At 42.6% G+C, this 13,771-nt stretch overlaps 1 protein-coding gene across 1 annotated transcript; it reads left to right on the top strand.

Annotated features, from left to right (window-relative positions):
- Window positions 1-188: 188 nt before the first annotated feature.
- alg10 (ALG10 alpha-1,2-mannosyltransferase) lies at window positions 189-3,291 on the top strand. Its single transcript, XM_079294449.1, has 3 exons — window positions 189-502; window positions 986-1,183; window positions 1,263-3,291. The coding sequence occupies exons 1-3, from the start codon at window positions 338-340 to the stop codon at window positions 2,322-2,324; spliced, it is 1,425 nt and encodes a 474-aa protein (XP_079150575.1). The 5' UTR covers window positions 189-337; the 3' UTR covers window positions 2,325-3,291.
- The last annotated feature ends 10,480 nt before the right edge of the window (window positions 3,292-13,771 follow it).

The raw sequence follows: 13,771 nt of genomic DNA, 5'->3' as shown, positions 1-13,771 counted from the left end.
AAAGATTTTCCATTTGAAATGTATCATATGTGATTATTGCGGCTGCTATCACTTCTGATATTTCTCTAGAAAGGTGAAGCTTAACTATTTTTGCACAACCAGGAATCATTTCCTATAAAACTATTTTCGCGTCGACCGTTTTTTAGAGGCGGACCGCCAGCTGTCAAACATATAACTCTACCGTTTAACAATACGGGACGGAGTTAAACCAGTTTCCCTCGGTATTGAGAGAGCGCAGGGCTTTTTATACGCGAATATACCGAAATGCGGAATACTCTACTTTATTACAGCTGCCTTTGAACTGCGTTCACTTTTACATCGTGTTTCGTCATCAAACATGGAGAAATTTGAAGGCTACATCTTCACTGCGCTCTGCAGCACCAACTTTTTGATATCCTGCCTGCTGTTCTCCAGAGTCACTCGGGAGCAACGGGAGCCGTACATGGACGAGGTTTTCCACGTCCCGCAAGCTCAGAAATACTGCCATGGGAAATTCAACGAGGTAAAGGTGGCTTCCCGAAAGTCGCGATGTAGCCATTAAAGGGCGTCTCTTTGTTGTTGTTGTTTGGCGGATTAAGGTGAGCTAACTGCGGAGCTTCCGTTGTTTAAAACGATGTAGATCCTTGGTGAGCTTCTAATCCCCGTGTCATACATACAGATCATGGCATTAGTGGTTTATGTGCTTAAAGATATTGAAGATAACATGCAGGGTGCCTCTCCATTATTCACTGTGCAGGAAAGTGGAGATTAAAAGGATCCTCCTTAACTGTTTGTTTTTTTCAAAATTCAAGTAATTTTACCACGAAACGTGAAAATTGTATTACTGATTTTAATTAATTTATAAGCATACCATCGTTTTTGTTTTCCTCAAATAACGCCCTGGTTTTGACTGAACTCATTTGAAATAGGGACCCTCCAACGTGTTAGTATTTCACTTCTCACAGATGTATCTTTATGTAAAATTGGTGGAATTGACCTTCCTCAGTGGGACTCAATGATCACCACTCTCCCGGGCCTTTACCTCGTCTCCGTGGGAGTCATCAAGCCCGTGGTGTGGCTCGCTGACCTGACGGGCCAGGTGGTGTGTTCCACGGCCATGCTGCGCTTCATCAACCTGCTGTTCAACTGCGGCAACCTCTACGTGCTCTATCTGCTCATCTGCAAGCTGCACCTCCGGGAGAAGGTATTTCCCGGAGCGATGGCGGTAATCATGCGTGAGTGATCCCATTTGTCGTTTTCTGACATCCTCTCCTCTCTTCCAGACACGAACAACCTCACGGCGAGTCCTCTCGGCGCTGTCTCTGTCCACCTTCCCCGTGCTCTACTTCTTCAACTTCCTCTACTACACCGACGCCGGATCTACTTTCTTCACCCTCTTCACCTATCTCATGACGCTCTATGGCTGCCACAAGGCCTCGGCGCTCCTCGGCGTCTGCTCCGTGCTCTTCCGTCAGACCAACATCGTCTGGGTGGCCTTCTGCGCCGGCACTCTGGTGGCTGCCAAAATGGATGAGGCCTGGAGGGTGGAGCACGCAAAAAAGAGGGACGAGAAGTCCCCCACGTCCCAGGTCCCTCTGTCATTCAGCGGAGCTAAGAAAACCACGCTTTTCGCGCTGGAGTTCCTCACCTCCCCCGGCCACGTGAAGTCAGTGCTGCTGGTAGCCTGGCCTTACGCGGTGGTCGGCGCGGGCTTCCTGGTGTTTACTGTGCTGAACGATGGGATAGTGGTGGGCGACAGGACGAGTCACGAAGCCTGCCTCAACTTCCCCCAGCTCTTCTACTTCTTATCCTTCGCCCTCTTCTTCTCCCTCCCCGTCTCGCTGTGTTACCACCGCGCTCTCCGCTTCCTCCAGGCCCTGAAGAAGCAGCCTCTGTTTTTCCTCTTCGTCACCTGCGTCTGCCTGCTCCTGGTGTGGAAGTTCACCTCTGTCCATAAGTACCTCCTGGCAGACAACCGCCACTTCCCCTTCTATGTGTGGAAAAGGCTCTTTCAGAGGCACGAGCTGGTGCGCTTCCTCCTCGTCCCCGCGTATGTGTTCGCGGGCTGGAATTTCCTGGACGCCTTCAAGGGGCGCTCGCTCTTCTGGAGTCTGGCGTTCCTGGCGTGCCTCCTGGCCGCGACGGTACCGCAGAAGCTGCTGGAGTTCCGGTACTTCATCGTCCCCTACCTGATGTACCGGCTGCACATGCCCCTCCCCTCCCTTCCCAGACTCGTTGTGGAGTTTCTCCTGTACACGGCGGTGAACGCCGCCACGCTTTACATCTTCATCAGCAAGACGTTCCACTGGCCGGACAGCGCGGCCACACAGAGGTTCATGTGGTGAGCAAAAGAGACTGAGAGTCTGACGGCAGGAGCTCAGATTACAGGATGTAATCAAACGATTTTCCAGAGAACCACAGAATATGTGAAGTCTCCGAAATCAATAAGAAAAGCTTCTGTTACATTTCAATGACGGACACAAATGGCTTATACTTTCAACAGTTTCGTACAGTTGTAACCAAGTAGTGTTCGGGATCGCCACAGTTTACACTGAGAATCGATATTGCTAGTTTTAACGTGACAGGGGACAGACAAAAATATTAAAAAAGAACCTTAAATTGTGTGCTTTTCAGGTTTGAGTTACGCTGGGGTTTTATTTTCACCGACGAGGGCCACAAACCCTGAAGCAACACTGTGATTCACTTCACAATTACACGAAAGTGGCCGAGAGTGTTGAAAGAGAATTACTTTATTAAAAAGGAAAGGAGGAAAGATAATAATGTCACTTTGACATTTTCTGCAGGTTTTCCTGGGAGTCGTCACGGCCGGGTGTTTCTTACGGCCGTAACTGTTTTGTACTCTAAATGTAAATACCAGTTCTATGAATGCTGAAGTAGCTGTTGACACGAGCTGTAAATATGATTCAAGAGACCAAAAATGACAGCCATATTGTTCAGAATTTCTATTGTATGGGATGTTTTTGTAATGATTGAGATCCTTGTTTGTTTTTTGCCAGTGGAGAACACGGACACATTTATAATCACAGAGAAGATATACATGTTTTTACTTTGACCAAGCCATAAAGACTCACTGGAAGTGATTCAGATGTTTGTTTGTCATTGAGTTAGTTTGGTTGTACTTTGATTGATTTGTTAACTCACTGTATCGCCTTTCTGTTGGCTTATTTCATTGTGCCTGGTTTGTGTGTCTGTTTCACTCTCATTTTTCGATGTAGATACATACAATTTAATCATAATCTGTCCATTCAGCTGTATACTGTTCATTCCATTGTGTGTGTACCTTTTGAATAAAATGACTCATGCAATGTGAAGTCTCATGTCAAGTTTACACACACACACACAGACACCACCTAAGACTTTACAGAATGTTGACTCAACAGATCGTCCACTAGGGGGAGCTATACAACAAAGCTGGATATTCCTATCAACAGAGAGCAGTCAATCAAACCCTTAAATGGTATATTTACAGCAGAGAAACAGCAATAACAAAGCCGAGTTATTAAAATCATCATGGGCAGTGAGAAGCCAGCCTTGAAAGCTACTTTTGTTTTCATACTGTTCAAATCATCTCCAACTCAACAATACATTCCAGAGCTTTCAGATTACAGCTGGATAAAGACAAACGAAGAAGAAACCCAGGCAGCCAAGTTTAACTAGCAGGACCTGATGTACAGAACGTAACGATGAGGCTGAAGCCCATCGATGGCTCTGGCTCGTTGTAGTTCAGAGTCCTTCTTTACTTTGGAAGTGAAAGCCCAAAAAAAAAACAAGCAGCTCAAAGAGGACTGTCTATTCCAATTACGTCAAGCAGCGGGGGAGGGGGGGATTTTAATAAAGTCAAACTGGGATGATCATAAAATAGTTGATTATTCTGACACTCAGGAGATACCGTTTGTGCTGTGTTCCGACTGGGAATAGATATATTGGAGTACGTGTTTCTTTTTTAATATTCTGGCTTTTGCTAAACCTCCCCGTCTCTCAGCGTCTCATTGATATTCTACTTTGGGGACGATGAAAGCACAGATTTGGCTTTTCTCACCACTTTGTTCTGGGATTTTGACGATCACAGCCAAAGAGGGAGGCACTACCATCATTCATAAGTGGTTTCTTTTGTGTGTCATGATACATTTGCCCTTGTGTGTTGCAGAATCTCATTAGTTTACTGATTGCATTTGGAGGGAAACTGGTAAAATGGCGGTGTTACCAAATGTACAAAATGACTCAGATTGACCCCGAGGACAACAAGGTTCTTTGACTACAAACATCTTGAGGAATAAGAAGAATTCGGAGGAGTTAATAAACTCATACTCATGCCAAACTGGAAAAACAACACTTTCTAACATGCTGGGCAGCCCAGCGGGTCAAAGTAAGACGCATTCATAGTAATCACCTGGTCAGTGTGTAGTCAAAAACAAAACAGGTAGGTTTGGGCTTAAAATGAGTAAACTAAGTAAAACCTATACAATGTAACATACGGAAAACATGTCAGAAATATCACTAACGTCACTTCAAAATAACACTTTGGGAGACGAACACGGGTCTCCTGGTTGAAAGTCAAACAAGATGGCGACTCGAGGCTTCAAAACCGTGGTCAAAAAATCCGTGGGTGACGTCGTCATGCTGACTACGTCATGCTGACTACGTCATGCTGACTACGTCATGCTGACTACGTCATGCTGACTACGTCATGCTGACTACGTCCACTTCTTGTCTCTGCCTGGCAGATCATACCTTACATTTGTTGCCTGCATATTCAGTCGTTTTGTCCGTATTAAACTTCCATAGAGGATCTTCGGCACTAATTAAATATCGAAATGATGGAACATTTGTCATTTATTTACTTCTTAGAGCTGCATTATTTCTTTAGGACGACATGTTTTCTGTTTCTTCCTCTCTTCGGGTAAGAGTAACACACATGCAAACTTTCCTCCCAGCCTTTCGACTGTAACTTTAAGAATCGGAGGCTCTGAGCAGTTCATTAAAAGGGGAGCTTCATTTGAGAAAGACGCTGAGATCAATTTGTTTCAGTGGATGTTATCAGAGTTTATTGCTTAATCATTCCCATAAGGGGGACTATAAAAGTTGCATGGGCAGAAAATAATTGGGATGAGAAAAGTAGGAGGGGTAATGGAGGAGAAGGATGGAGAGATAAACACAGATCCACAGGTATGATATGACAGCACAGCAGTCTAATTACAAAAGAGGTGAATATAATTACTATAGTTCAGGTTTATACTACATAATCTAATCTTCACGATCGTGTAAGAGAATAAACTATTGAATGGATTTATCTATGTCACTGTGGGACGAGCTGTGTGTTCATGTTACTTGAATGAAACACTGTACAGTCACAAAGCTGGTGTTATTTTATACACTTTATATCATTTTCTCCCATGAAAACACCCAAACAACCATGTGTTAGTCAATCTCTCACATTTGTGTCTACGGGAAGCAAAACATCTTTACAACAGGCTCAGTCATTTCTTAACATAATAGTTAGACAGTAGAATATGGATCATGTTGCCTTAATTCTTGACTATTTTTAATTTATGGTGCCAGCCGACCTGAAATCTTAACCACTGCCAACATCCACCCCGTCTCTGGCAGCTAGCAGGTGCTAATTTCATTCCCTGGGTGGTTGTGACTAACTAAACTCTCAATAAATACTCACAGCAATTATAACTTGAATTTGAATGGACTGAATGCTCCTCGTTTATTGAAAAAAGAAAGAAAAATGCTTCATTCTCACAGTGTGGATCGTGAACCACATATACGATGTTAGTGTGTGGAGTCAGCAGATCCCCCGAACTCCTCGGACACACTCCACCCCTGTCACTGTGCATCCGTGTGACGCGTCCACATGTCACCACACATACGTGTATTCACATTCACCATGTGTGGCTGCAGAGACCACAAACTATAAAAAACAACATAACAATTCACCAAACTCCCCACTGAGCTATTACCATCTCTCTCTCTCTCTCACACACACACACACACACACACACACACACACACACACACACACACACACACACACACACACACACACACACACACACACACACGAGGCTCCCAGCAGCCCCGGTGCATCCGCCTGCTGTCTCACTGCATAATGCATTGCTGGCCGAGGTGGAAACACTCTCTACACACTTACACACGGAAACGGCTTAGCTGTGATGCATAATTTATCACATCAGGTTAGGGAGAACAAGTGGCCTCATATGTACTGCTAATTGAGACAAAGGCAAGGTTCCTGTGAGTGTGCAAAATGTGTGTGTGGTGGGGGGGGGGGGGGGGATTAACCACAGTAATCACAATAAAAAACTCAGTCAACTGAGTGGCCAAGTTGCCATTTGGTCTCACTTAGCCACATTGTTGTCGGTGGACTCTAATGAAGAAGCATGATCCATGTTGGAGCTCTTCATCTGTGTGTGTGTGTGTGTGTGTGTGTGTGTGTGTGTTTAATATTTGTTTTTAAATGAGCTGATATGAAGAAGAAGAAAAAAAGCCAGAGCATTTCTTCACATCACTGAACTCTCTCTTATGAGAGACCCCGCTACCTTGAGATCACAACTGAACTATTCCATAATGGCAGCAGGTAGTTTACTGGTGATGTAATCAGGCGGCAGAGTGAGCCTGGATCACACCTTCAACAACGTAAACACGGAGCAGAGCTGTGAAGAAACAGACGGAGAAGCAGAGGACACGTCTCCGTGACACGTCAAAACGGCTTCATTCCACGAGGCTCGCAGGAGCAACAAGTCAAATTTGGTTACTATGCTATTTTTTTGTTAAAAATAAATCATACAAGCAGAAAACAATACAGCAATATCCAATGCACAACACTGATCCACTGCCACAGTAGATGTACTATTTAGGCCTTTCTAAATAAAGAGATGATGAAGATAGCTCATTTTGAGCTGTATTTTACTAGTATTAGGAAGTGTTGTGTGTCATAATGAGCCTCAAAAGTATTTTTTTTTCACTTAACAAACATTCAAGATGCAACTAATGAGGCGATACTTGTTAATGTATCCAGAACGTCGTACTGGAATACGTCATAAATAGAATACAACAAACCAATGAAGGGGGAACTTAAATAAAGTGGAGAAATCTGTGGCACATCTGCTCTGCACACAAATATAAATGTCATTTGGACATGACATATGCTGCAAGACAAATGTTTTTACAGCTCTTTAAAAGTTACACAATGGACTCCATGTACCTGCCATATCTTAGCACCTTTAAAAAAAAAAAGCCATTTACAGCACATAAGGAGCATGTTCTATTTAAATAAGAACGGTGGGCGTTGAGTGGGCGGAGCGGATAAAACATGTGTTTTGCTTTATTAACGGCACACAGTAATTATGCCACCTGCCCACATTCATATCACCGTTTCCAGCATGCTGCCTGTAAATCTTTCATGGCGTTGTGGGGGAGGTGTGCCAGAGAATTTGGTTTTGTTTTTCTAGGGGTGCCCTGATGAGACCCGTATAGGTTTAGAGAATGTAACTCTGCACTTAGTACCGGCTGAGTTTCCCCCCAGTCTTTTCATTTCTGGGGAATATTCAAATGAGACCTAACTTTAGCTCCGTCTCGGCGGCAGGGTTGCTAAGCTACAGACTGTGTCAGGAAGTGCCAAGCGAACATAATTACCACCCTGGTTGACAGACACCGACCGCAGTGTTCATTAGACTTACGCAAGTGTTAAGACATCAAGTCTTTTGAAAGGTCAACAAAAAAAAAAACCTCACGCAACCTTCTGCAGCCGCTAATTACCACATAATCATTTGGTGAATAAGTATTTAAACAATTAGGGAGTAAAGGAATTGTGTCCCGCTTCCTTACAGTACGGGTGTTATCCTCTCAGTGCTGGGCATTCTTTACGCATATGCCAGGTCGAGTTATTATTTTCTTGCATTTTGAGCATCATAATCCTCCAGATGCAGCTTGCTATTGGTGGCTTTGATGTGTCGCTCCATAGCTGGGAATGAGCAGTGTGACTCCTCTGGTGTGTGTGTGTGTGTGTGTGTGTGTGTGTGTGTGTGTGTGTGTGTGTGTGTGTGTGTGTGTGTGTGTGGCATGTCTTTGTTTTGTTGTCATTGTCACGATGCTCTCTCTCTGCTGCTGCCGCTGCATTAGATGTTGATTGACAGTGATATTAGCACCTTTCCCTCACTCTGCCTCTCTTCAGCACCTCAATCAATCCATCCATCTCCTCTCTTGGCCTCAAGGTATGCTGGGAAAATAAAGCTATTTAAAGCAACCAGAGGCATGCACGAGGCTCACCTGTGGGTGCGGTAGAAAATGAGACACAAATCATCTTTGCGTTATAAAAACACCCAATGCATACAGCAGGATAAAATCTTCATCCGACTCTCACTTGTTGCATCTTACAGATCTTACTTTTTTTCACTTCTCTGTGCTCCTCACACTGGTTTGAAGTGAGCATTTTAAGTCCTGTATGGTTGTGTATTTTGGCCCATGAGCTCTGTCAAGCTCATCCGAGTGCACAAGCAAACTGTGGCCGGACAAATCCAGCACACGTACCCGTTGCGCTGCTGACCTGCTGTTCTCATTTCACAGCCAGTGTGGAAGAGTTGTCAGGAACGATATGCGGGTTTTTAAACCTGTCGCACAACATGTAAACGAGACTTTATCAAGGGCAAGGAAGGCCTGGATTCCCATGTCTCAGCTCGCCTCGAGGACGGACAAAGGAGTTTAAACTAGAAGGTTAAGAGCAAAGAAACGACACGACCAACTAAAATGAAAACAAGGAGGGTGTATGTGACCTGACTCCATCCTCCACAGGGCTGCAAAGAAAGTCTGGTATTGGTGTTTATTTAAAAAACCAACACATAATAAGGATTGACTATTACATTTATGTGGTTATAAAAAATGATCCAGGTTATTCATTTTTGGCAGGTTTAATCGGCTAGTTTTCCATGTGCAAAGCACATATATGTCGTTTATTCCAGCAGACACCAAAGTAGTCTCAAGGCTACCACAAAGATGGAATTAATAAATATTGCATTTGGTGGAACATTGTTTTATCATATCACGCCTTAAATAAATCTTTATTCCCTTAGACAGAGTATGCACACGATTTTACCACCCACACACACACCCACACACCCACACCTACCCTAAAATGAGAAATCTCACAGAATTGATCCCCATATGACATGGAACCCTTCCCTCATTGCTTTCCTGTTTTATTTAGATGTACAAGCTTCATTGAAGCTTTAATTTCGCTTCACTTCAGGCCGCCGATCCACAGTTTTAAGGCTGCATTTCTAGCGAGGCCAACTGAGCTAATTTGTTCTGCAAATATATGCAAATGGAGATCTGTAATAAGGCGAATTCATCAGCCAATTTTGTCCGCTCTCTAAATGTATGGGTGCATTTATGAAGGAGGAAAAACGGACGGGCCAGCACTTGACATCTATCTAATATCCACGAGAGGGTTGATGGTGATTGATTGGGGCCTATGTGGACAGCAGGACAGCGTGTGCATACCAGATTACACCTGTCGTCACGAGCCATCTTTATCATCAACATGACATATGTACTAAGGATGTCTTGCTTTATTTTCACACGACACAAGCCATCCAATCTGAAATGTCAATGACGTGTTCAAGTCTAACCATGTGGAAAATTCCATTTTTCCCGCTCAAATTTATGGTTTTTTTATGGGAGGGGCGGGGGGGGGGGCTTGAAAAGTGACCAGCACTAACATGTAGTTGATTTAATAAGTAATTAAAAGGCTCAAACTCAGTTAATTCACATTTCCACTTTGTCGTCTGACTTCTACTTTGACAGCTCTTTGTTAACGCCCTCCTGTCGGTTTTCGAGGAGATAATTGGCATCCGTATGTTGTCGACGCTCCGTCTTTCTCTGCGGAACAGGCTGTTTGCTTAAATAACACGGCCGTCAACCTGCAGCATGCGAAGGCTCATCGTGTGTTTATTTCATCAAGCCAAGAAGCAGCAGATGCACGGTCGGAGGGAGTTTGAAGGAATAACGTCAATTGTTAATTGTTTTTATACACTTTTTAACTGTTGCTGCTGTACTGATGAGTCGCCAACTAAATTTCGTTGTATGTTCGTACGATGACAATAAACATCCTTATCCTTACCCTTATCCTTAATTGCGACTTTCAGACATGTGGCAGGTGAAGACTGATGACGTTAGCATGTAAACAGCAGCTCATATGGACACGTATGATGGTGGTTAGAGAGTGAAAGGGAACGTAGTCATTATATCGTTAGACCATTGGTTCCCAATGTTGTTGGCCTGTGTTTCTCTACACGGGTTGCTGTGCCTATCCACTGGGTCGTGATCACTTCCCAATTTCTTTGGTTTTTTAGGGAACAGTATTCAGTAATTTGCAAGAAAAATGCAAAGATATACCAGATGTTGTGTATCATCAAGACTTTTCAATTGTTGCAACGCCTGGTAAAATCCCAGTCTCAAAAACATAATGAAACATTCCAGGTTCCAGGGAGTATGATTACTTGATTTATTTAAAACCTGGTTGCACATAAAGTTTTAAACACTGAATACTGACATGTAGATCAATATGAAATTGTTTGACATTTTGGGAAATACTCGTATACGCACTTTCTCGCTGAGAGTTAGTTGAGGAGATTGAAACCACATCAGTTGAACGTGCGTCAAGTATAGCTCGATCCGGGCAGTGGTTAGCTACTAACGTTAAGACTGGAAACAGGGGCAAGAGCTAGCTTGTCTTTACCAACAGCCAAGCTAGCTGTTTACCCATGCTTTTAATGCTAAGCTAAGCTAATCCCCAGCTCCTAACGCACAGCAGCCCAGTCTCCTAAAAGTCACGTTCCCAAACAGCAAAACTGCATTGTCAATAATGTGAGGGAACCGTCTTTTCTCCTGGATTACGTGTGTTTGATGCAGGACAAAGGTTTTTTTAACCATAGGGAGGATGGGTGGCTCAGACAAACCTAAAGGCTGCCGTTTGTGTCCTGTGGGAAACTAAAAATCAATGTTGACTTAACATAATAAACATACTTACTCAAAACCAAACCAAAATGTTTTACTAAACCTAACCAAGTGGTTTTGTGGCAGTTTATACGGGAACTTCATTTTGTCAGAGACAGGGTTGCGCACAGACACGACTGTATCTCCCCAAAATGTCAAACTATTCCTTTTAAGTTTTTTTTAGTAATCTATGACCTTTATAAATCTCTCTCATAGTCGGAAGACGTTCACTGCTGCAGCAGAACTCTGTAACCCCTCCGTCACTCTGAGTGGCAGGAGAGAGACTGAGAATATCCTAAATTACTGACAAAAACAAGCTGGATCGTGAAATCAGCGATCTCAGCACCTCGCTGAGTTATTGAGTATTGATGAAGAACTCTTATCAACCCCCCGGCAGATTAACAGACACATTTCTGTATTTTTCCTGTGACAGGGCATTGACAGTCTCACTAATTGCCTCTCTAAACATGTGCAATTACTCTCCCAAATAAATGTCAATTTTATTTCCTAGGCTGCCACTTCAGAGGGCAGATGAAATAAGTACACAGGGCTTGTGGGTAAATCAGAGGAACAGAAGGATGACATGGAAACATGTTACATGTTTTGAAACAGCCTTCAATGCCTTGCTCAAGGCTAGTGGTCTTGTGTCTGTGTGCTTTGTTGGGTGTGGGAAGACTTTCATATATAATTATCTTATCAAAGGGAGCAAACACCATGTTAGTCCTGATAAGCTATGAATGGAGAGAGGACAGACACTGAGGAAAGGAAGGAAGGGAGTAAAGGAAATGAAAAACCTCCTCCAAAGAAAAAAAAAAACCATTGAGTTGAAGCAAGTCTTCTGTTTAGTATTAATATTTATTTAAAAATCCATAGTTTTCGATACAGAAATAGTCATCTATTATATGTATTATCAGACAATCAGTACTTCAGCCATGCTTTCTCTGATTAAATCACGGTTTCAGAAAAGTACAAGATAATTATTTAATCCATGAACTTGTGCAAAGAAAAAAAAAAAAAGGTCCACTAGAAAGCAATAGAAACACTGACACAAAATAGATAACCATTAATGAAACAATTCATTTTTCTGAAGAAGGCATTGCACAATTCCAAGAAAATCAGAGAAAGATTTAAGGCCATTTTGTACAGTTAATTTTTCATATAGATTTGTATATTTCAAAACACTCAGTTATTAACAAAAGGAACTGGTGCATCCTTTGTAAAACTGTACATGCAAACATAGTGCACGTTGTTAAGAAGATATGACGAGCATACAACATATTATTTGGATAGCTTTAGTAAACAAAAGATCTTATGTGTGCTTACACCTCACATGGTCTATTAAAACACTCGCGCACACATACACACACAAAGTATACTCATATCAAACGCATGCACACAGACACACTCTCAGGGGCTCTGAAAAGTTAGTGAGCTGTTGCACTACGATGGACAATTAAAACAATATTAATACCGGTCCGCCCAAAACAGACCAACAGAAAATAACTGGCACCAATGACTTCGGCGATGGTTGTGTGTGTGAGTGTGGAAGCAAAGAAAGGTCAAAATAATAACACAAATATTAGCAAATGAATACATTTTGAAATGCCAACATTGAAGCTGAAAATGAAGTGTTATTAAATTCATATCACTACAATGTTTTGATTTGGAACCCATCCATCTGGATTAAGGTGGTTTGAAGGTAACTTCAAGTTTTAAAGTTTATCCACGTTTCAAATCACTGATTGCTCTTTTTTTCTTGACAGCTAATCCCTTTATGCGTTTCTTCTTCTTTCTTCTTCTTATAGCCCAAATGTTAACATTTTAGTGTCTGAATTATTCTTTGATTTGACTTCTAAAATAGAAAATGACCAATTTGTTTTGAGCAATAGTGGTTTAGGAATTCAAACCACATTCATTCAGATTGGTTGTTTTCCTAGTAAAATATATGAATGCTGTAAATTGAATAGACGAGCGTTGTCATATTTAAAGTGGCGACGTTTGTCTAACACTTTGTCTGTTCAACACACTCAGGGTTCTGCCGCTGCAGCTTTACTTGGCTTGGTATGACTGGTAGCTAACGGTGGCTAACGTTAGCTACCTTTAGACGGATATTGCTGTGTCACTGTTTGACTCTTTAGCTACTAATAAATTACATTTCAGCCATAATTTAGCAATTACTTTTGAGTACTATGTTATCATAGATAGGCACAATAGCCGGAACATAAATAAAAGTTGCAATGAACCATAGTTTTGCTTTAAAATGATCCTGCAGACTTGTGCTTGTGCCCAGTGGCTGCTGCAGAAAGGGGGCTGCTTTTATCTTTTTATCTTTCGTCTACAGAAGTTTGTTTCTACCAGAAGGGATTCATGCTAAATTGTCGCCAAGCACGAACATCAAAGCACTCTCGCCACCCAAACATAATCCCTTCTCTGACCCCCCGCAGTGCAGGATGTAAGTCTTACAGTAATGAGCTCCTCATTCTGACCCGCTGTCCTAACGATGTGTCCAGTGCAGCTGCAGGAGTGCGACGGCAGCGGCGAACCACACACACACACACACTGGAACAGCTAGTCCACTCTGCTACAGTGGCTGTACAGGACTGGTGTTGTGAGGAAACAAAATTTAGGAATATCAAGCAACAAGACAGGCAATGTATGAGACTCAAAACAAATTGTGTTGAAATAATCATCTTCATGTTGGTTGCATTTTGATTTTGGCACAGGCAATATCCTCAAAAAATGGATTGAGCCAAGT

Source organism: Melanostigma gelatinosum, assembly GCF_949748355.1.
Source record: "Melanostigma gelatinosum genome assembly, chromosome: 22".
Classification (NCBI taxonomy): Eukaryota; Metazoa; Chordata; class Actinopteri; order Perciformes; family Zoarcidae; genus Melanostigma; species Melanostigma gelatinosum.
The sequence above is the reverse complement of the archived record's forward strand: the minus strand, read 5'-3'. Positions and strand labels throughout refer to the sequence as shown.

Excerpts from the sequence above, each read along its gene's own strand:
- alg10 (XM_079294449.1), top strand. The coding sequence starts at position 338 with ATGGAGAAATTTGAAGGCTACATCTTCACTGCGCTCTGCAGCACCAAC. Across the intron at positions 503-985 it reads GCCATGGGAAATTCAACGAG|TGGGACTCAATGATCACCAC; the intron begins GTAAAGGTGGCT and ends GACCTTCCTCAG. Across the intron at positions 1,184-1,262 it reads AGCTGCACCTCCGGGAGAAG|ACACGAACAACCTCACGGCG; the intron begins GTATTTCCCGGA and ends CCTCTCTTCCAG.